Source organism: Saimiri boliviensis, chromosome 12, assembly GCF_048565385.1.
Source record: "Saimiri boliviensis isolate mSaiBol1 chromosome 12, mSaiBol1.pri, whole genome shotgun sequence".
Taxonomy (NCBI): domain Eukaryota; kingdom Metazoa; phylum Chordata; class Mammalia; order Primates; family Cebidae; genus Saimiri; species Saimiri boliviensis.
In genome coordinates, this window is record NC_133460.1 from 9,279,351 (window position 1) to 9,300,775 (window position 21,425).

The 21,425-nt window shown below is 61.7% G+C and overlaps 2 protein-coding genes across 5 annotated transcripts; one reads left to right on the forward strand and one right to left on the reverse strand.

The window, feature by feature from the left end:
• The first annotated feature begins 1,319 nt into the window (after positions 1-1,319).
• Positions 1,320-12,664, forward strand: NHERF2 (NHERF family PDZ scaffold protein 2). Of its 3 annotated transcripts, XM_039478087.2 has the most exons (7): positions 1,320-1,688; positions 4,373-4,573; positions 9,881-10,060; positions 10,257-10,410; positions 10,489-10,532; positions 11,127-11,189; positions 11,430-12,664. In XM_039478087.2, exons 1-7 carry the CDS (start codon positions 1,476-1,478, stop codon positions 11,586-11,588), a joined length of 1,014 nt encoding a protein of 337 aa, XP_039334021.1. In that variant the 5' UTR covers positions 1,320-1,475; the 3' UTR covers positions 11,589-12,664. The 3 variants fall into 3 exon arrangements, with proteins under 3 accessions (XP_039334021.1, XP_010337378.1, XP_010337379.1); XM_010339076.3 differs by lacking the exons at positions 1,320-1,688; positions 4,373-4,573 and adding an exon at positions 7,304-7,544; XM_010339077.3 differs by lacking the exons at positions 1,320-1,688; positions 4,373-4,573 and adding an exon at positions 7,304-7,538.
• A 736-nt stretch (positions 12,665-13,400) lies between these two features.
• On the reverse strand, positions 13,401-21,380 carry NTHL1 (nth like DNA glycosylase 1). 2 transcript variants are annotated; one of them, XM_039478088.2, is made up of 6 exons: positions 21,223-21,380; positions 19,684-19,922; positions 18,416-18,586; positions 17,363-17,522; positions 13,708-13,810; positions 13,401-13,625 (listed from the first exon to the last, which is right to left on the reverse strand). In XM_039478088.2, exons 1-6 carry the CDS (start codon positions 21,335-21,337, stop codon positions 13,502-13,504), a joined length of 912 nt encoding a protein of 303 aa, XP_039334022.1. In that variant the 5' UTR covers positions 21,338-21,380; the 3' UTR covers positions 13,401-13,501. The 2 variants fall into 2 exon arrangements, with proteins under 2 accessions (XP_039334022.1, XP_003928467.1); XM_003928418.4 differs by having other exon boundaries at positions 13,708-13,813.
• Positions 21,381-21,425: the final 45 nt, after the last annotated feature.

The following is a 21,425-nucleotide window of genomic DNA, read 5'->3' on the forward strand; positions in this document are numbered from 1 at the left end:
GCCCTGTGCTTGGGTGGGGGCAGGGGAGCCCAGGCCAAGGGCGCTGGAGAGAGGAGAGGGAGAGGAGGACTGCGCGAAGCCTGCTTCTCCTGCTCACATGGGGAATTGCCTGGGCGGGCTGTGCCTAACTCCTGGGAATCAGGTATGTGCAGGGGGCCTGGCTGGACTGGGGAGGAGGGCAGGCTTGGGCTGTGCCTGGACTCAGCTGCCTTCCCATATTGGAGACTGAGGAAGAGCTGGGTGGTGAAGAGCATGGACTCTGAATTTCACGTCCCTGGGCCCAAATGGAGCTGAGGAAACTTTGTGGGTCTCTTCCCTCTCAAGACCCCAGTTTTCAGATCTGTAAATTGGCCCGGCCCCTAGGGTTGTTCCGGGTAAAATGCACTCAGGCGTAAATGATTTTGTTGTGATGGTGATTGTTCTGTTGGGGAAGGGGGACACTCGTGCTTCAGGTAGAGGCTGGGGGTTGTGGATGGCTGTAGGCCAGGGCAGGGGAGGCCTACAGGGGTCTGCCTGTGGACACTGGCCACCACCCAGAGCTCAGAGCCCAGACACTCCAGTGCAGTGTATTCCATGTCAGGAGCAGGTAGCAGAGACCCTTGAGACTCAGATCCTTCCTCCTATCACCCAAGCCTGTGACTGCAAAGTCACAGTCCAGGCCTGGGGTGGGCTAAGACACAAGTGAGGGGGCCCAGCCAAGAGAAATAAGAGGGCGAGCGCTCAGGAATGGACTCGGTGCAGATTGCCAGAACACAGTGGGAAGACCAGGGAGACTCCCAGTCACCGGACCCCAGGGTGCAGAAAGGGGCTGCTGCGTGTCACTTTTAAACCCCTCTTTTGGCCTCCCGGGCCCTCCTGAGCTGCTGCCCTGGCCCAGGGCAGCTCTGGCTGCAGGAGGGATCGGGATCAGGCACAGCTGAGAGGAGACAGGCAAGGGGGTCGGGGAGGGCTGCCTGAGGAGGGTGGAGGGCTGTGGCCCTCGTTCTTACCCGTTGGCCCCTTTGTGGGGGGAGTCCCTTGGCCTGGAGACCCTTTTTCCAACCCGTCTCCCACCTCAAGACCTGCCTCGGTGCTGCGCATACAGTAGGTTTCCAGTAAATGTTCCTGGGATAGAAGGCAAAGGCGCTGGTACGAAGGCGGCCGTCCAGAGTAGGGGCGAGACAGAGGGGTCCTGGTGGTTGGGGGGCGGTCCCCTGGCCCTGTCCCCTCCCCCCGCACCCCATTGGACGGGCAGGGCGCAGAGGCAGGGGCCTGACCGGGATGGCTGGGACGGGGGCGGGGGCGGGGGCGGCCGGACGGCGGGGGCGGGGAAGGGGCGGGCGCGGGGGCGGTGCCGCAGCCGCAGCCCGAGCCGGAGCCCGAGACGACGGGAGCCGAGCGGGAGCCGCCGAGCCAACGCCGGGTGCCCAGCGCCGCCGCAGCCCCCGAGCTCCCCTGCGCCCCTGCCCGCGGGCGGCCGGTGGGCAGCGGGCGCCATGGCCGCGCCGGAGCCGCTGCGGCCGCGTCTGTGCCGCCTGGTGCGCGGCGAGCAGGGCTACGGCTTCCACCTGCACGGCGAGAAGGGCCGCCGCGGGCAGTTCATCCGGCGCGTGGAGCCCGGTTCGCCCGCCGAGGCCGCCGCGCTGCGCGCTGGAGACCGCCTGGTCGAGGTCAACGGCGTCAACGTGGAGGGCGAGACGCACCACCAGGTGGGGGCCCGACCTCGCTCCCGGTCCGCCCACGCCTCCACGAGCACGTCTCCCTCGGGGGGGCGGGGGTCGCACGGGGCCCGAGGGGGGTCCCGCGGGGAGGACGCGGACGTTGCCGGGAGGCAGTGGCCCGGCGCCTTCCGAGTCCCAGCGCAGGAAGCTCAGCCTTGCACCGGGGTGGGGGTGTATCCTGGCAGGGAGGGACCCGCACTGCGGCTCCTGGCCGTTGGATTCGCTGTTTGGTGGCGTTTTGGCCTGAATGTGCCATGCAGGAGGGTGTCAGGCAGCCTGGGGTCCCTCCAGGAAGGTGGAGACCTGGGTGCTTTTGCCTGGGTGTGTGTGTACACGTGTGCGTGTGAACACAGCTGGGTGTGTGTGTGCAGGTCCCTCTAGGGTCAGCCATGTGTCCACGCGCCTGCCTGTGTGTACGCAGAAGGGAGCCCGCTAAGGGCATCAGTGTGTCTGCACCTGTGGGTGTGCTGGAGTATGCGTGTGAGTATCAGGTCTGCACAGGTTGTGTGTGTGTGTGTGTGTGTGTACGTGTGTGTACAGGTTTAGACCCTGGTCGTGTGAGAGCTGGACTCTGTGAACGTGAGTGTCCAGGCCTGTGTGTCTGCACACCTGGCCTGTATGCTTGTCACTGTGTGTCTGCAGGCTGGTGAGTCTGTGTGTCTGTACTCTTGTGTGTCCCAGCCAGGTGTGTCTGGGACAGGTGGGCGTTGGCCATTGGTGGCAATCACATTCCTTAGCTCCAAAGGCACTGCCCCTCCTTAGAGGCTGCTTAGCTTGGCTGGAGACATTGGCTGAAGCCTCCTTCCTCCTGGCCAATGAGAACAGAGCCTTTTCTCTGGGTTCTGACCCCTGAGTCTGTCTGTCTCCCACAGGCCAGGGACTCCCTCTAGACCCTGGTGGGAGTCCAGTGTCCACACACGCTTTGTCCTCCATGTTCCCTGTTCCTCACAGCACCAGCAAATCCTGTCTACATGGCTGGTCCTGGATCCTAGAGATTAGTAGGTTGGGGCCAGGCAAGGTGGTTCACGCTTGTAATACCAGCACTTTGGGAGGTCAAGGAGCGCAGATCATGATTTCAGGAGATGGAGACCATCCTGGCTAACACGGTGAAACTCCGACTCTTCTACAAATACAAAAAATTAGCCAGATGTGGTGGCTCTCGCCTATAGTCCTAGCTACTTGGGAGGCTGAGGCAGAATCGCTTGAACCCAGGAGGCAGAGGTTGCAGTGAGCCGAGATCACTCAGGGACAGAGTGAGACTCTTTCTCAAATAAAAAAAGAGATGAGCAGGTTGGCTCTCAGCTAGGCCTGGAGCTGGTCTCCTGTTTACCCAGTACCTGTCTGTTCCTCTGCAGCTTGCCCCCTGCCTTCCATCCAGAGTGTCTGCTGTGTACGGTTGTTTGCTGAAGAAGGTGGGGATCAGGCTGGGGGCCTGGGCCTGAGGGATTGAAGGTGTGGCTGGCAGGGTGAGGGCCTGGCTGCTGTTTGACAGTCACTGCCGCCCTTGCCCTGGGAACACCTGCTTATCCAAGGTCCCTGGGGTGCTGGTCTCCAGGACTGGACACACAGGTCATGGTGGAACCTCCCCTCTGCCCCAGGAGGGCAAGAGGGGCAGTTACAGCCTCGTTGGACAGGTGAGGAAACATGCCGGTGATTTGGGGTGACTTGTCTAGGACACATAGTCAAGAAGCAGCTGGGCACTGGGTTCCTTTTGCCTCACTCTGTGTCATGGGGAGAGAAGAGGACCAGTGGGAAGATGGGCCTGGCTCGGTCCCTCCTATCTGTTCACCACCCTGCTGAGCCCGGCAGCTGGTGGGGAGCCCTGTCCACCCTCCCACAGGCCGCAAGTGGAAGTGGGGCTGTCCCTCCTCTTCTCCATGGCCCAGTGGGCGCTGCTTTCTCTCTGAGGGTGCATGCTGGCCCCCTGTGTGGTCCAGATACTTCACAGGCACCTGCACACACAGGCTGACAGCCATGCCACAGCTGTCCACAGGTGCACCTGCCCCTCCCCCTCGACGGCTGCACCTCAATCCTGCCTGCTTCCCGGGCTATGTGTGGCTGCCTGAGCCAGGAGCCCAGCTCTTCCCTCTCCGCAGGTCCTGCAGGAATGGGCTCATGGTCATGGTCTGCAGGCAGATGCAAGGCCTGGGGTCAGGGGTTTAGACTCCCACACTGCATGGCAGAGAGTAACAGAAATGGGCATAGATACACCCAAACTGGGGCCCAGGGAGACGCTCGTCTTCCTCGAACCTGGAGGGAAATACAGTCTTTGAAACAGATGGATGCACACGTGCACATGCACAAGACGACCGAAAAGCTGAAGCTCAGCTGGGCACCATCGTTGTCACTTCCTGACAGGACTGCCCAGCTGCTATACCCTGCAGCCCCTTCCTGGCCCCCTCTGGAGAAGACCCAGGGCTAAGAGCAAGGCCCTGGGAGGCTCCTGAGGCCCTGGCAGCCTGGGCTTTAGTGTCCAGAGCCCAGGAGCAGAGGGAGGGAGCCGCTGGAGTCCGGGGGTGGGGGGCGGGGCAGGCAGGCCTCTTGGCGCAGCCACCCACCCATGCAGACCAGCCGCCTGCCCGCATGCCCAGGCCAGCGCAGAGCAGTGCCACTGCCCATTTGCGGGCCGGAGTGCAGGCCACTGACCTGCTCCTGCCACCCATTTGTCCCAGGTGGTGCAAAGGATCAAAGCTATAGAGGGGCAGACCCGGCTGCTGGTGGTGGACCAGGAGACGGATGAGGAGCTGCGCCGGCGGCAGCTGACCTGTACCGAGGAGATGGCCCAGCGAGGGCTCCCGCCCACCCATGACCCCTGGGAGCTGAAGCCGGACTGGGCACACGTGGGTGGCCGCAGCTCTGACGCCAGCAAGAAGGTATGGCGGGCTGGGCCACAGGGACCGCCCTAGCCTCTCCCAAAGTGTCTCTCGATGGCAGTCTTGCCTCTGGTCCCCTCCAGAAGTCTTGGTTTCTTGTGCCTTTTGGGGCGCCTTTTCTGCCCCAGAGACCATCCTGTTGGCTACTGGGGGCCACTCTTTCCATCCTCAGCCTGTGTTCTAAACTGGGAGGAGTCAGAGCATCCTGATCTCTTCCTCTTCTCTGGGACGCTCCAGAGCCACTGCCCTATGGAGGGGTCACTGTGACAAGCCACTAGCTCCCCAACCCCCTGCCTGTTGGCTCAGGAACCCTGGGAAGAGGCATTCCAGGTCTCCGTGTACCCAGCTCTGTGTCTGTGTTGGGAGTCGTCCGTGGCTCTGTCCTTGTCTCTGTCCGAGGCATCTGCATGCTGGGAAGGCCTGAGAGGGGGCCGGCCACCTCTGCAGGCAGCGTCGTGAGGAGGCCACTCCACCAGTCCCCTCGTGGGTGGGGCTGGGAGCAGGGACTGAGCATGGGAGTGGAGTTGGGGGTCCAGGAGGCTCCAGGGTGAGCCCACCCTCCCCCTAGAGGAGGGGGGCCCACGGACCCTGTCTGTTGTTCCTTCTGGAGTCCTGCTGGGCAGCACTTCCTCCTTCCCCTGCACCTGCTCCCAGTCAGGAGACCCAGAAAAGTGAGGCACCGCCTGCTCCATCTCCGGCTAGGTGGCCGCTAGGAGGGGCAGCCTGGTAGGCCTGGGGGCCAAGAGGAACAGCCTGAAGCTGTCTGTCCTGCCTTCCTGGACATCCTGACATCATTTTCATGCTCTCACAGAAATCCCTTCAGGGGATTGAGTCCACGGGTTCCCCAGGCCCTACTTTGAGAACCTCGGTCCTGGGTCGGAGGTGCGAGATCTGGAGTTTCTTGGGGAGCAGGGGATCTGCACATCAACTTTCTCCCTTTCCCAAACATTTCCCCTGGAGCTGGCTGTGCCTGGGAGCTGAGCCCACGGGGCCATCTTGGCAGGGAGAGGGCATTCCCTGTGGGGAGCCCAGCCTGGGCACAGGGCTGGCCATAGGTCCTGTGGGACCTGTTTCGTTCCTGGGGCTTGAGGGCAGGCTATGGCAGTGCTCAGGACCAAGATGCCCAGCCTGGGGTGGGTTGGTGGGGGCTGGCCTTACATGGGAGCTAGCTGGCCCAGGCCCTGGCTCCAGGCCAAGGGTTGGGGCCTCCCTCTTTCCCAGGCACCCTCCCTCCCCCAGGAGGAAGCTCCCCCTCCGCCCCAGGCATTTATCCATTGATTTGGACACAAATGCACCGGTCACCTTCCTGTGGAAAAATCCGGCCCTCGGACTTTATCTGGAGGGTGCGGTGGCTGAGGCACCTTGCCTTGGGTGGGACCTTCCCCCTTTGCTATTTCAGGCTCTGGGGGCTGCAGGAAGCCCTAGGAGGGGCTTCCTCTGGGCGTATTTTTAGAGAAACAAAGGGTGGCCTGAGTGGCAGTCCCCTCTGTGCATGAGTCTGGCTGAGGACAGGGGCCCCAGGAGGTCAGGGGACACCCAAGGAACAAGGTCTCTCCCTCTTTTTTCTGTCATCGAGACCTGAGGTTTCTTTTTTTTTTTTTTTTTTCCCTTGGCTCACTGCAATCTCCTGCATCTGGGTTCAAGTGATTCTCCTGCCTCAGCCTCCTGAGTAGCTGGGATTCCAGGCATGTGCCACCACACCTGGATAATTTTTCCGTTTTTAGTAGAGACGGGGTTTCGCCATGTTGGCCAGGCTGGTCTCGAACTCTTGGGCTCAAGCGATCCGCCCGCCTCGGCCTTCCAAAGTGCTGGGATGACAGGTGTGAGCCACTGTGCCTGGCCCAAGACCTGAGGTTTCTTTACCAGAGCTCCCAGCATGGGCAGGAAGAGCTGGGCCTCATCTGACCTCCACAGATCAGGCTCAGATCCTGCCCTCCTCAGCCTGGGTGCACCTCTCGAGCCTGAGACAGTCAGGGAGCCCAGGAGGGAAGAGCTTACCCTGCGCGGATGGTTCCAGTGGGGGTGTTGGTGGCAAAGAGGCAGAGCCCTGGGGAGGACTGTGTGTAGTTTGGCTTTGGTGTAGGATGGAGAGGGCCCACCCCTGGGTGCCCCCTGGGAGCTAAGGGTGGTTCTCCGTGTCCTCTGTCCTGGCTGGGGATAGGGAGGTGGGCATGGGAGGAACTGATGTGGTTGACCCTCCTTTTGGGGCCATTAAACCCTAGTTAGTGATGACTCAGGCCTGGGCCACACCGGGCTAGGGATGGTCACAGCTGCAGTGCAGCTGATCCTCGTGGTGACAAGGGACAGTTCCCCAAACAGACAGGGCGGCCAGCGGTGCCAGGCTCTGGAGGTGGTGGCAGACCCGGGTCCTTCATCCCCTGCTCCCAGCCCATGTCCCACCCCCATCTGGAGGGCTTTGGGGACGAAGAGCAGGTGAAGGGCAACAGTGGCTGAGAGAGAGTGGGGGTGACAGTTGTATGGGAGGCGGCTGGTGTGGGTGGGACACGATCCCTGTGGGGGCTTCCAGGCTCCCCTAGTTCTTGTTCCTCTGGAACCTCAGCAGCACTGTCCTGTATTCTGGGGCAGGGACTCCTCCCTGTCCCCGCAGCCCTGGGTCCTGGGGCGGGGCAGGGCAGGGCCTTCCAGCAGCTTCCTTCCTTCCTTTCTTGGGACGGAAACCCAGCTGGGTGGGGGGCGCCGGGCTGGAGCCTTTGCAGGGGAGTGGGCTCAGTCATCACCCTGCTCCCCAAAGTGACTCAGCCCCCACGTCCCCACCCACCCCTGGGGAGCCAGGGCCTCTGAGGGAGGTAGATAAGTCGGGTGGGAGCCTCGGTCGGCCAGAGAGCTCAGGCCACCCTGGCTGGACACCCGCTGCCACTGTCTTGCCGTCATGGCACGCTCTGGGAGTGCCACGCCACCTGCTCAGGCTCCAGGAGCCCCTCCACGGAGCCCATCCCAGGGAATGGTACAGGTCAGGTGGGGTGGGAGGAAGGGAGGGCTCAGAGGAACCAGCAGCCGCTCAGCCTCCCAGGGTGGGAGGAGGGGACTCTGGGACCTTGATGTAAGCAAGCCGGCCCCTGAGCAACAATGGAGGCCTTTTTCTGCCAGGGCTGGTGCGTCACCATCTGGGGGGGGGGGGTCCCAGGGTACCCCCATGCCAGCCTCTTTGTCTGGACACAGGCATGGCTGGGGGACCAGGGATGGCCCGGCTCTGCGCTGGCCGCTGGTGGGGAGGGAGTCTGGAGCCCATGGGAGCCAGAGGGCCTGGCGGGAGGTGGCAGGAAGTGTGTGCTGAGCCAGGGCAGCAAGGAGGAATGTGAGCTATGAGCCCCGCCCAAGCTCCTCCGCATTCTGGGCCCCCCTTCCCTGCCCCATGTGCTGCCAGCAGCCCACCCCGGCCCCTACCTTGCAGCCCCTCTACCTGAGGGTTTAGTGCTATGCCTGCCACTGCAGCACCTTGCTGACAATGAGGGTTTAGGCTTGATGATAGGCAGAACTTCTTGCCTTGCGGAGTTAAAAGACACAGAGGGGTGGTCAGAATGACCCCGAGAACATGGAGGGGGCCTTGGCCTGGCCTCAGGGCCCCAGATGCCCCACCAGATCCTGCTTCCTGTCTGGTGCCTTGAGAAACCCTGCCCTGCAGGCCTCTGTGCAGGTGTGGGAAGGGCTGCGGGGCCAGCACTGTGGGGCCGGCCACATGTGTGGGTGGCTATGCGTATTCCCAGGTGCATTTGGACGTCTCGTGTCTCTGACCCTGTGACGTGTGTCTGCAGCCTAGCCCGTGTCACGCTCCCACTTCCCCTCCCGAGTTGGGCTCCTGTCCCCACACCTTCCCTCTGTGCCAGGCCAGCCTCGGGGCTGAGCTCTGATGCATCCCTGAGGGGCACCTCCGTGGGCAGGTGTCAGGGTCAGCCTTAAAGCCCCATGCCTGTGCCACCAGGTGTGTCTGGAGGAAGGGCGGGTTTGTGTGGTGGGGGTCTGGAGATTTTGGGGGTCTTGTACCCTCCAATTCAACCCATGTAGCCCAGCTGAGCCCCTGGGGGGCTGAGGAGCCTCAGCCTGGTCCTTGGAGTTCCTGGTGTGATGGGCTGGGTGACGGCCATGCAGAGAGGCTTCAGAGGGTGGCAGGAGCCTCCACAAGAGGTGTCTGGCAGGCAGGACTGGAGGAGGGTGTTCCAGACCAAGGGCAGGGCCTGAGCCCAGGGGACAGGGCACCGGCCTTTCAGGGAAGGACCCCAGTGTGCCCTTGGTGGGGCATCTCCCACCCGCAATAGCATGGCTGTTCCCAGTCCATTGGGGTTTGGAGTGAGCCTGAAAGTGGGTGGCTGGAGGGGTTGGGGGTATCTGAGGCCTGGAGACCTGCCTTCCTGAGGTCTGAGTGCCCCCCCCTCCACCATGCTAGCCCGGCCCTGGCCTGGCCTGTGGTCCCTCAGGGACACGCAGGGTTAGGAGGTGAGGAAGGGGCCCAGGTGGCCCTCCACCCTGCCTGCACACACTCCCCTGCACACACCCTCAAGCCTGGCACTCCCTGGAAACCTGAGCTGTCACCCGCCTGCTCCAGCCACCGCCATGTTTATCTGAGCACGGGCAGCCGCTGGCCACTGCCACCTCGCCTGCCCCAGCCCAGCCCCTGGTTGCGGGGATCACTGGGCCTGGCCCCTGCCTGCATGGTCCCCTGGCCCAGAGCCCCACTGCAGGATGCCAGAGGTAACATGGGACAGGAACTTGGGATGGGATCGGGGTCCCTCAGGGGACCAGGAGGCGCTCTGTGCCCTGTCCACTCTGAGCTCCGGCCCCAGGCCCTGCTTGCTGGGCCCATGGGGGTGGGGCTGCTCATTTTCCCGGAATGTGAAAGCAAACAGAGCCACCACCGCAGCCAGCCTCACGGAGGACTCTGGAGAGAAAACAAAACTGCTGGCCTAGGAGCGCCCGGGGGACACCCAGGCAGGGCCCTCGGGGACAGCCGCCTAGGAGGCCGATGGTGACAGTTCGTCCCACCTGGTGCTTCCTCCCACCCCGCCTGTGCACCACGCTGGCCTTGAGCCCAGAGAATTCTCCCAGCAACCTGGGAAAGCTGCTGGGCCCATTGGGGAGGCTCCTGGGTTTAGAAACAGGCTTTGTGAAAGTTCCCACAGCTAGAGCTCCATCACAGGCAGCCTGGGCACCCGGAGCATCTGCCTCTGAGACCTGGGCCTGCCTGTGGGGGGGCATGGCACTGAATTTGGGCAGGGGCAGCTCCACCTGAGAGTAGCCTCTCAGGGCAGGAGGCTGGAGCCAAGAGACTGATCCTGTCTCTTGGGCCTGCAGGATGTCAGTGGGCCCCTGAGGGAGCTGCGCCCTCGGCTCTGCCACCTGCGAAAGGGACCTCAGGGCTACGGGTTCAACTTGCACAGTGACAAGTCCCGGCCTGGCCAGTACATCCGCTCTGTGGACCCCGGCTCCCCTGCTGCTCGCTCTGGCCTCCGTGCCCAGGACCGGCTCATTGAGGTACCACCCACCGGGTCTGCAGGGTGCTGGGTACCCCATGCCCGTCCACATCGGGCCCGCTGGGAACCTGAGCTGGTGTGCTTCATGCTGCCTCAGCGGACAGTGGGTGTGATGAATATTTGATGTCACGCCTGGCCACGTGGCGTGGGGGGCTGTCTGGGCCCACTTCGGGGCTGATGTGTGCTGGTGGTGGCAGGTGAATGGGCAGAACGTGGAAGGACTGCGCCATTCCGAGGTCGTGGCCAGCATCAAGGCCCGGGAGGATGAGGCCCGGTTGCTGGTGGTGGACCCGGAGACAGATGAACACTTCAAGCGGCTTCGGGTCACCCCCACCGAGGAGCACGTGGAAGGTGGGCCACGGCCCTGGGGAACAGGGCGGGCACGGTGTGGTGGCTGAGCAGCCACTGACACTCTGTCCCTACCCACAGGTCCTCTGCCAACACCCATCACCAACGGGACCAGCCCTGCCCAGGTGAGTGGACGGGGTGCCATGAGACACGGTGCCTCTGGGGGTACTCAGGCCGACAGAGGCCTCCTTCTCCCTGGAGATCCCTGTCCTTGAGGAGGTGTGGTAGTGACACCCAATTCTGGCCCTGTCACCTCCCTTTAATGCCCCTGTGGATCTAGTCCTGGGTCAGTGCCACACCCAAGCTACGCGGGGCGCCTGGGGTTGGGGCCGCTGCCTTCTGTCCGTCCCCTCCTAGGCAGCACCTGGTCAGGAGGTGGTAAGCTCTCCAGTCTCTGCCTCCTAATGGAGCTGGCGGTGGCCTCACTGCAGGCATTGGTCACACTGGCCATTCCTGTGCCCAGACTCCCTCTGCACCATGAGCCGGCCAGGATACCTGCTTGCTACTGCCGGGTTCCCAGTGCCTGCCCCGCCGCAGCTGGAGTGCACCTGAGGCCCGAGGCCACAGCCGAGTGGAGGAGCACCCACAGCTGTGGGGCGTGTGCGTGTGTGCGTGTGTGTGTGTGTGTGTGTGTGTGTGTGCAGGTATTGTGTCTGTCTGTGAACCAGCGGCTCCCTGGGTGGGAGCCCTGAAGCCACAACCTGCCCTTGCTTTCCCAGCTCAATGGTGGCTCTGCGTGCTCGTCCCGGAGTGACCTGCCTGGTTCAGACAAGGACACTGAGGTATGGATGTCCTTCTCCACCACTCCTGAGCTTGCACTCGGGGGTGCCAGAGACCTCGGGGTGGTTATCTGTGGAGATGTCAGCCAGGGCATGGGGGTCTGTGCCTCCAGGAAGCCCTTGAGAGCCCACTGCCTCAGCCCCAGCAGGCGGCCTCTGGTGGTTGGTCCCTGGGAGGGGCTACTGTCTGGGGTGTGGGACTAGGGCTCACTCCAGGCACCCCACCCACCATGCCCACCCCAGGATGGCAGTGCCTGGAAGCGAGACCCCTTCCAGGAGAGCGGCCTCCACCTGAGCCCCACAGCGGCCGAGGCCAAGGAGAAGGCTCGAGCTACGAGAGTCAACAAGCGTGCACCACAAATGGACTGGAACCGGAAGCGAGAGATCTTCAGCAACTTCTGAGCCCCTCCCTGCCTGTCTCGGGGCCCTGGGACCCCTCCTGCACGGACCTTGGGCCTCAGCCCGCCCCGAGCTCCCCAAGCCTCAGTGGACTGGAGGGTGATCCTGCCACTGCCCAGAAATCAGCCCCAGCCCCCGTGAGCCCCCATCCTACCCCTGCCCGCTAGGTATTGGGGGCCTGTGGCAGCAAGATAGGGGGAGAGAGAGATCGAGAGATGTGTGTGTGTGTGTGTGTGTGAGAGAGAGAGAGAGAGAGAGAGAGAGAGAAAGACAGAGAGAGAGAGACAGAGAGAGAGAGAGAGACAGAGCGGCGGCCGCAGGGTGAGGGCTTTTGCTGCTCTGCCGGGCCTGCTGACTGAAAGGAATTTGTGTTTTTGCTTTTTTTCCAAAAAGATCTCCAGCTCCACACATGTTTCCACTTAATACCAGAGCGCCCCCTCCCCTCCCCCTTGGGACGAACTCTAAATAATTGCAATAAAACCTTTCTCTGCAAACCATTTCCTCCCTAGCCCCCCCACCCCCACCTCCCATCCCCCACCCCCACCCCTGCCAGCCTCAGCAGTGGCTGTCCTGAGTGGGAGTCCCTGAGACTTCTGGTGGCTGAGCTGGGGGCCCCAGCCTATTTGTGGGGACCTTGGGGTAAGGCCAGGGAGGCTGGATGTGGCCATAGGAGTTGCCCACCCTGGTGTGGGGGTCCCTAGGCCAGGCCCTGCTCCCCACCCAGCTACCCTGTATGCCTCTGCCTTGCTGGGGATCTGGAGTGCAGGGCCTGGGCTCTCCGAGGGGCCCAAGGATGGAGGCCCCACGTCCCCACGGAGGGTGGCCTCTCTACAGGCCCTTCATTCCGCATGGCAGCTCCCAGGCCTGGGGGACATAGGTGTGTGACAGTGGCACCCAGGAAGGACTCCAGACCTCTGGCTCAGCCCTGCCCGGCGGGCTCCCTGTGGACATCCTGCTGACTGCTCTTCCCTCCTGGGCCCCACACCCCTGAACTGACTGATCGACCGGCACCGCTGTTGCCTCGTAAGCCATAGCGCATGCGCGCCCTCAGAATAAACAGGCCCTGCCTGGGACTGACATGCCTCTGTCTTTTCTGAGCCTCCTCCTTGCGGGGTGAGAGGAGTGGAGGGATGAGGCTGTTCCAGGGAGCCCCTTCCCAGAGTCTCAGCAGCTGGAAACTGAGTCTGGTTCCTGGGCCCTGCCCTGCATCCATCTGCTCCCCGCCCTGCTGCTGTCCCCCACCGGCCCCCATGGGACCCGCTGCCGTGTGGCTCATCCTGGGCCCGTACCCACCTCTCTATTTGGTGGACTCAGCCTCCCACTTCACCGGCCCTGTGAAGCCATCTGGCCCCACACAACACCCACATGGCCCTTTGCCCAGTTGACTCCATGACCTCTAGCCTTGTACCCTGTGGCTTCCTGCCTGGGTCCCCAGTGTCTCTTTCAAGGCGGGGGAGCTCTGTAAACAGGGAGGTGGGACCCTGGCAGAGGCTGGGCTTTGCGGGCATGCAAGTTCAGGCACTTGTGGTGTCCATGGGAAGCTAGGGGGCCGGTGATGGATAATGAGGGGCCAGGGTCCCAAGCCAGCTGCGCAGGGGCTGCTTCCCTAGCAGACTTCCAGCAGCCGGCTGCAGCTGGCTCTCTCCACTTCCTCCCTCCCCATCCCTGAGTAAATAGCAAAGATTGTCACGTCCCCAGCCGGCCTCCCAGGCGGCCCTGCTTCAGACACGCAAGCACGGGTGTGCACGCACACATGCCTGTACACGATTCCCAGGCCCCCGGCCCCTCCGGGACAGACATCAGCCAGACGCCACCTGCAAACACCCCAAAGCTTTATCCAACAGGTGTGGCTTCCTGCGCAAAGGCACTTCACAGGCGGCAGCCACAGCGGCACCATGGCTGAAGCCACACAGCCCTCAGAGACCCTGGGCGGCTGGGCACAGGGCTTGGTTGAGGCAGCCCTGGCAGCGAGGGTGCACGGGCAGACAGGTCTGCTGGCCAAAGCCCACCAGGAGTCCGTTGATCTCATGCCACAGCTCCCTGTAGGGGAGGGGCTGGGTCAGTGCTGACGGAGGGAGGGCGGGGTGAGCCCTCACCCAGGAAGCCCCCCACATACTCATACCTGGGCAGCCACTCCTCCAGGGCGGCGCGGGTCTCCTCCGGGGACTTGGTTGCCTTCTTGGTCCACCTCAGGCGGTTGGTGATTCTGTGCACGTGCGTGTCCACTGCTGCCAGGAGGCCAAGCGGGGTGAATGGGGGCACACTCCACCAGCCCAGCCTATGCCCCTCCCCACCCAGAGGCAAATCTGCCACCACCCCCGTGGCCCTCCGATTAGAGACTGGAACTGCAAGCCTACACGTGACCATCTCGGCTGCCCCCGAGGTGCTGGGGCAGGGGCTGAGCCCTCTAGTGGGGTGCAGGCCTCCCTCCCATCACCTGAGCCAGCCTTGATGGGGGCTCTGCTTTGGGCTGACCCATTCCCACCAACCCTGGTGCAAGATGGGTGTCTGGGTGGTAGGGTCTCTGCTCTGGGCAGGGCTTAGGGGTGGTGACTCGGCTCTGCTTGAAGCTCTGTTTCCCACAACAACAGTGACAGCTTACTCGGACAAGTGCTTGCTGGGCCCAGACCCTGCCTGAGAGATTGGCCGGCTCAGCGAATCCTCATGAGGTCCCACGGATGCCAAAACCGAGGCCCGGCAGGATCCCGACTCCGAAGCACCTGTCTGCCCTCAGCTTCCCCAGGATCAAGGCCCCGGCCCAGAAAGGGCCCAGCCAGGCTTTCCTCTGTCCATCACTTGTGGCCTGAGGCCCCACCCAGCATAAACACTGGCTCTGGGCACTAGGCTGTGTGGCAACAGCTCTGCCCAGTGGGCTGGCATGAGGTCACTGGCTGCAGAGCCAGCACCTGCCACTGCAGTGGTCAGGGACAGAGCAGGAGCATGGCCCGGCCAGTGGCAGCTTCTATCCCACTGGGTTCTGGCCCCGGTTCCCCTCAGCTGGCCACCCCAGAGGCCTGCTCATCAGGGCTCCATTTTTTTTTTTTTTTTTTTTTTTAGATGGAGTTTCGCTCGTTACCCAGGCTGGAGTGTAATGGCACGATCTCGGCTCACCACAACCTCCGCCTCCTGGGTTCAGGCAATTCTCCTGCCTCAGCCTCCTGAGTAGCTGGGATTACAGGCACACACAACCATGCCTAGCTAATTTTTTGTATTTTTAGTAGAGACGGGGTTTCACCTTGTTGACCAGGATGGTCTCGATCTCTTGACCTCGTGATCCACCCGCCTCGGCCTCCCAAAGTGCTGGGATTACAGGCTTGAGCCACCGCGCCCGGCTCAGGGCTCCCTTTTCCCACCCGGTCGCCCCGGCCAGCTGCAGCCCTAGCCTGGCCTCCTCCTTCAGTGTTTGCCAAAGAGAAAGCCAAGCCCTGCACCAGCTCCTTTGCTCTGCCATCACCTGCCTGGAAAAAGGTGTCCGAGGTTTTGGGGAGACGTCTCCCCCAAGGCTGAGGGGTCCCACCCCTGGGGCTCTGAGCCTGAGTTTCCTCCTCTCTAATGGAAGTGGCCATGCTCCTTAGGAGACTCAAGGCTGAGCAGAGCCACATCACGCTATGTGAGCCTCCTGCATAGCTGGACAGTAAGTGAGGAGGACTCCTTCACCACTTTGTGGCCAGAGCTTAGAGAAGCCAAGTGCCTTGCCCAAAGTCACTCAACGAGGAGGTGCAGAGCTGGGACTGGAGCCAGCACTGTATGGCTTTGGCCTCTTTTATTTTTTTTTTGAGACGGAGTTTCGCTCTTGTTACCCAGGCTGGAGTGCAATGGCGCGATCTCGGCTCACCGCAACCTCCGCCTCCTGGGTTCAGGCAATTCTCCTGCCTCAGCCTCCCGAGTAGCTGGGATTACAGGCACGCACCACCATGCCCAGCTAATTTTTTGTATTTTTAGTAGAGACGGGGTTTCACCATGTTGACCAGGATGGTCTCGATCTCTTGACCTCGTGATCCACCTGCCTCAGCCTCCCAAAGTGCTGGGATTACAGGCTTGAGCCACCGTGCCCGGCCTGGCCTCTTTTTTTTTTTTTTTTTTTTTTTTTTTGAGACGAAGTCTCGCTCTGTCGTCCAGGATGGAGTGCCATGGTGCAATCTGGCCTCTTTTTTTCTTTTTTTTTTGAGATGGAGTCTTGCTCTGTTGCCCAGGCTGGAGGTGCAGTAGCACAACCTCGGCTCACTGCAACCTCCACCGCCTGGGTTCAAGCTATTCTCCTGTCTCTGCCTTCCCAGTAGTTGAAATTACAGGCATGGGCTACCATGCCTGGCTAATTTTTGTATTTTTAGTAGAGATGGGGTTTCACAATGTTGGTCAGGCTGGTCTTGAACTCCGGACCTCAGGTGATCCACCCACCTCAGCCTCCCAAATCGCTGGGATTACAGGCTTGAGCCCTCATACTCAGCCAACTCTGATGTTTTAACTGAGAGTGTTTCTCTTTCTGGGAACCCGTAAGAGGAAGCCCTGGGGTCTTCTGGCAGGTGGTCAGGCCCATAGACACCCAGAGAGGGAGGTATTCCCACTCCTGTGCCCGCTGCTCCCAAAGCCCATTCCCTGCCTAGCTGTGGGCAGGGACCTTCCCCCACAGCCCTGCCCAACCACAATGCGGCACTCCAGGGACAAAGGCAGCTGAGGACAGCCACCCAGATAAGCTCAAGTGTCTGTTGAGAGGCTGGCAGGTGGTGGCGCTGGGAGTCTGGGTGGGAGGAAGCTGTGCCCCGGTGCACCCGGCCTGGCTCTGGCTTTTTCGCCTCACCAGATGGCCCCCTCCCCAGAACCAAGGCCCTCAGCTCCCGGTGGCCCTCTTGCTGCCAGGCAGTGCTGGAAGGCCCCCTGCAGGAGTCCCAAAGGGGCCTGGGATGGGGACACACAGAGGGCAGGGCCAAGCCCTGGTTTCTAGACTGGCTGGATCTGGCTGCATGTGGCCTTAGGAGCCCCAAATCCTCTGGGCAAAGCTCAGGAGGAGGCAGGCGCACCCCAAACCCAGGGGTCTGTCTTCACCTCCCTGCCAAGAAGCCTCAGGTGCCAGGATGAGACCCCGGGACCTAGCGAAAGGATTCAGGGAGGCCCCCTCCCCACCCTCCCTGCCCCGTGCCCCCAGCACCGCCCTCTCAATCCTCCCCCCTCCCCCCCAATGCCTTCCTCCCCGCCACCTACCGAGGTGATACTCTTCCTCTTCCCTCCTCAGCCCTCACCTCCCCACTCTGCCTTCATCTGATTCCAGAACTTCTGGCTCCTGGCCCTCTCTCCCGCCTCCTGGCTTTGCAGATGCTGTTGCTTCTGCCAGGAACACGCTTCCTTCTTTTAGCCTGGCTCACCCAACCTTGCCCTGCAGCTCTGAGTGGCAAGACGACCTCAGGGACCTTCCTAGAGGTCCTGGGCCCACACCAGGCCCCCAGCAGCTCCCTGCACAAACATCAGTGTTTTCACCCCACAAGGGGGGAGTTCCACCCTCCACATCACTCCCCAATACAGCGCAGGTAGGGAGTCTAGCCTGGGGCCTCCCCGAGAGCCCCGCATATGCAGGTGTTCAGCCCCTGTGAGCTCCTGCCCCAGCACCTGTCTCTGAGTGGGGCTGGCCCGGCTCAGCTGTGTGAGCACCTTTCTGACCTTATGGGCTGAGTGGAGAATAAGGATGCTGAAGGTGGAAACACAGGTCACCAGGATGTGGGGAATCCCAAGAGCAGCCAGCGGGCCAGAGCTAGCCCAGCCCTCTTGGGGTATGTGCCACTCACCAATGCCCGACACAGTGCCCCAGGCCACAGCCATAGCCAGGTGTGCCATCTTGGGCCCGACGCCGGGCAGTGCCATCAGCTCAGCCACAGAGGCTGGGATGTCCCCGCCGTAGCGCTGCTGCAGGATGGCGCTGGTCTGCTTGATGTACTTGACCTTGCTCTGGAAGATGGGGTGGGTTCAGCCTTAGAGGCAGGGGCATAGCCCGACCTGGTAGCCCCTAGGAGACCCACAGGTGGCCAGAGCTACCTGTCACCTGCCCAGGACATGTGCGAGGTACCTGCTCACACCCTACCCCCCAGGTGGCAGGAACGAGTGGAGGGCAGCAGGGAGGCCCAAGGCAGGCCTGACCCCCTCCTCCCACTCATGTAGGCCAATGACGTGTGTGTAGGGTCTGGCTCAGGTTCCCCTGCCTGCTGGTGCCCTGCCAGCACCCAGGCAGGTCAGCTGCTCCCAGGAGTGGGTCTTGGCTGCACCTGGGCCTTCAGGAAGGAGGGCTGGAGCTGGGGCTTCCCCACCAGCTGCTGGGACTGCCGGGTGGTTCCCATCCTGTGCCCAAGTGGAGAGGGCTATTTAAAACCCATCTGACAAACTTCGGCCCACGCGGGTGTCAAGGGGAAGCCGCCCCACCCACCAAGCTGCTTTCAACAGATCCGCCCACAACCTTCCAATGCTCAGCAGGGTGGGAGAACAGCCTCCCCGGGGCTCCTGGAGGGTGGGGGGATCTGGACAGGAGCGGGTGACGTACTGGGGAGGCTTGCAGTAAACAAAGGGAAAGGGGGTGGGCAGGCAGCCTGGGAGGTGAGGAAGGGTGGTCAGGCGGCGAGGCGGGGAGACAGAGGAAGGAAGGGAGGATGCAAACGGGAAGGCCAAGGAGCTGCTGGGACTGGGCGCCAGGCGTCACGGCCCCACGGCCTGGGATGGGGGCTCCAGGGGACCCTGGGGCCAGAGATGTCTGACCCTTGCCTCCTGCACCGCCACAGCCCCCCTCAGCCTTCTGAGGTCTCTCCCGAGCCAGTGTCACCCCAGCCCCGGTTGCTACAGGCTGGGCTCACCCTCCAGAAACCGACGGGGTAGATGAGCTTGCCCAGCGTGGTGTCATCTGTCTGCAGGATGCTGTCTACCGTCAGGCCCTGCGCCCGCAGCCGCTGCATGGCACCCGCTGTCACCTGGTCTTTCGTCTGGCTGGAGAGCATCAGTGACAGCAGCACCTGGTACCTGCGCACCTGTTCGTGCAGTGACAGGGACCAGGGTGGTGGTGGGTCCTGGGTGATTCCCTGGGCCAGGCTCCCCTCACGCCCAGGTCTAGTTTGGGTGTGTTGGGTTATCCGCAACACCGGGACAGTAACAGTACCTGCCTCCCTAGATCAATGTGAAGCTTAAATTATTTCAGTGCTTAGAATCGTATGTGGGCCGGGCGCAGTGCCTCACGCATGTAATCCCAGCACGCTGGGAAGCCAAGACAGACGGATCACCTGAGGTCAGGAGTTTCAGACCAGCCTGGCTAACATGGTGAAACCCTGTCTCTACGAAAAATACAGAAATTAGCTGGGTGTGGTGAAGCATGCCTATAGTCCCAGCTACTCAGGAGGCTGAGGCAGGAGAATGGCTTGAAACCGGGAGGTGGAGGTTGCAGTGAGCCGAGATTGTGCCATTGCACTGCAGCATGGGTGATGAGCAAAACTCGGTCTCATTAAAAAAAAAAAAAAATTCTATCTGGCCCATCACTACTGAATAGCTATTGGCCACTACTATTATGATTGCTTCATAATCATAGCCCTGTGAAGCGTTAGCAGAAAGCACAGAGACTGTGTGGCCAGTGAGGGCTTGGGCAAGTTCAGAGAGGCCTCAGTTTGCTTGTCTCTAAAATAGGGAATAGGGATTAGAACTCAGCTTGGGCCGGGCGCGGTGGCTCAAGCCTGTAATCCCAGCACTTTGGGAGGCCGAGGCGGGTGGATCACGAGGTCGAGAGATCGAGACCATCCTGGTCAACAAGGTGAAACCCCGTCTCTACTAAAAATACAAAAAGTTAGCTGGGCATGGTGGTGCGTGCCTGTAATCCCAGCTACTTGGTAGGCTGAGGCAGGAGAATTGCCTGAGCCCAGGAGGCGGAGGTTGCGGTGAGCCGAGATCGCGCCATTGCACTCCAGCCTGGGTAACAAGAGCGAAACTCCGTCTCAAAAAAAAAAAAAAAAAAAAAAAAAAAAAAAAAAAAGAACTCAGCTTGGTCTAAAGTTCTTGCCAGCCAAGAGCCACCGGGTAGAGAGAAAACAAGTATCTTGCTGGGGGGGGGGTCACCTGGGCATATGAAGCCCCTGCCTACCTTTGGGGGGGCACTGGAGTCATAGCAGTGCTCGACCCCCAGATGGTCCACGGGTGCGTCCTTTTTGCTCCTCATTGCACGAATGTTGGCCAGCTGTTGCTGCCAGTCCTGGGGCTCCCAGACTGGCACAGTGAGGGGCTCAGCCCCCTCACCTTTCTCACTGTCTGAGCCCTCATAGGCCACACACAGTCTCTGTGCTTTCCGCTGATGCTTCACGGGGCTGTGGCTTTTCCTTCTTTCTGCAAAAAGCACCACCCAGTCCCTTTGGTGGGGCCACAAGTGAAGGTAGGGTAGGGGTGCCATCCCACCTGCTAGCTCACTCATTCATGCCACAACTGTCCATCATCTAATATGCTTGGGGTGCTCTGCCCTCTGCAGGCTGGGGTAGGTGAGCCCTCCTTATGCCAGTGACCCTGACAAGGTCCAGGTCCCATAAGGACTCTAGCAACAGCCTCTATCATGGTGCCCCCCTCTATATTGCACCAGAGACAACTTGGTAACACCCGGATTAGGTTGTGTCACTCCCTTTAAAAACTCTTGGCTGGCTGGGCATGGTGGCTCACTCCTGTAATCCCAGCACTTTGGGAGACTGAGGCGGGTGGATCACTTGAGATCAGGAGTTCGAGACCAGCCTGGCCAACATGGCGAAAACCTATCTCTACTAAAAGCACAAAACTTAGCCGGGCTTGGTAGCAGGTGCCTAAAGTCTCAGCTACTTGGGAGGCTGAGGCAGGAGAACCACTTGAACCGGGAGGCGGAGGTTGCAGTGAGCCGAGAACACACCACTGCACTCCAGCCTCGGTGACAGAACAAGAATCTGTCTCAAAACAAATAAAATCTCCTAATTGACTTCCCTTTGCTGCCACAATAAACTCCAAACTCTATCCTGGCATCAAAGCTCCTGTCACCCTGGCTGGCATCACCGCCTGCCTGCTCCGAGCTGCAGCAGTTCCTGCCATGCCTGGGGCCCCTGGGTGCCTATGGGAATCCCCCTCTGGCCAATTCTGCGGAAGTCCCGAAGGGACTAGTGCAGGGGCCCTGTCCGTGTCCCTCTCTGCTCACTGCCATGCTTGGCCCTCAACATGTCCTTAACGGCTGCAGGATAAATATAACGAGTGCCATGCCCTTTCCTGTTTTCCCTCGGAGGCACCCTCGAGCTGAGGGAGCAGGCTGCTGGCTGGGTGTGTCCTTGGCACCCAGCCTCTCTGAGAGAAGCAAGTTCACTGCAGGAGGGCGGGGCTGGGGCCCACAGCTCCTGGAGTGAAGAGTCTCCCGGGCAGGCTGGTGGGAAGGGAAGCGTTTTCTTGCTCGGGGCAAAAGTGGGCAGCCAAGCGGAGTGCCCGAAACCCAGCCCCTGTGGACCGCGTCTTTTGGGAAAAGAGCGCAAGATGGGAACGCAGGGCCCCACGTGGAGTCAAGGAATCGTTCGCGAATGCCGGGTCTACAGCTCCGGCCCGAGCAGCTAGGAGGCGGCCGGGGACTCCAGCTTGCAGCCCCTATCCCGTCTCCTCCCTTGCTCCGGCCAGGGCGCGGCGCTACCTGCTGCAGCCTCTCCCCTCCTGAGAGGCTCGGGTTCCTCCCCACACCTCCGCGGCCCAGCCCCGGGTCCCCGGCTCCGGCTCCGGGTCAGCATCCTGGCGCTCCAGGCGTTCATGCCGAACTCCTGCGGACTACACACTCCAGCGGCCCCCGCGGCCCCGTCACGTGACTCAAGGCTCACCGGCCTTTCCTCCAGCAGGAGG

Coding starts and splice junctions, on each gene's coding strand:
- NHERF2 (XM_039478087.2), top strand. CDS start 1,476: ATGGCCGCGCCGGAGCCGCTGCGGCCGCGTCTGTGCCGCCTGGTGCGC. Junction 1,689..4,372: donor AGGGCGAGACGCACCACCAG/GTGGGGGCCCGA, acceptor CATTTGTCCCAG/GTGGTGCAAAGGATCAAAGC. Junction 11,190..11,429: donor GTTCAGACAAGGACACTGAG/GTATGGATGTCC, acceptor TGCCCACCCCAG/GATGGCAGTGCCTGGAAGCG.
- NTHL1 (XM_003928418.4), bottom strand. CDS start 21,337: ATGAACGCCTGGAGCGCCAGGATGCTGACCCGGAGCCGGAGCCGGGGA. Junction 18,587..19,683: donor ACTCCAGTGCCCCCCCAAAG/GTAGGCAGGGGC, acceptor CTGCACGAACAG/GTGCGCAGGTACCAGGTGCT. Junction 13,814..17,362: donor GGGCACTGTGTCGGGCATTG/GTGAGTGGCACA, acceptor GCCTCCTGGCAG/CAGTGGACACGCACGTGCAC.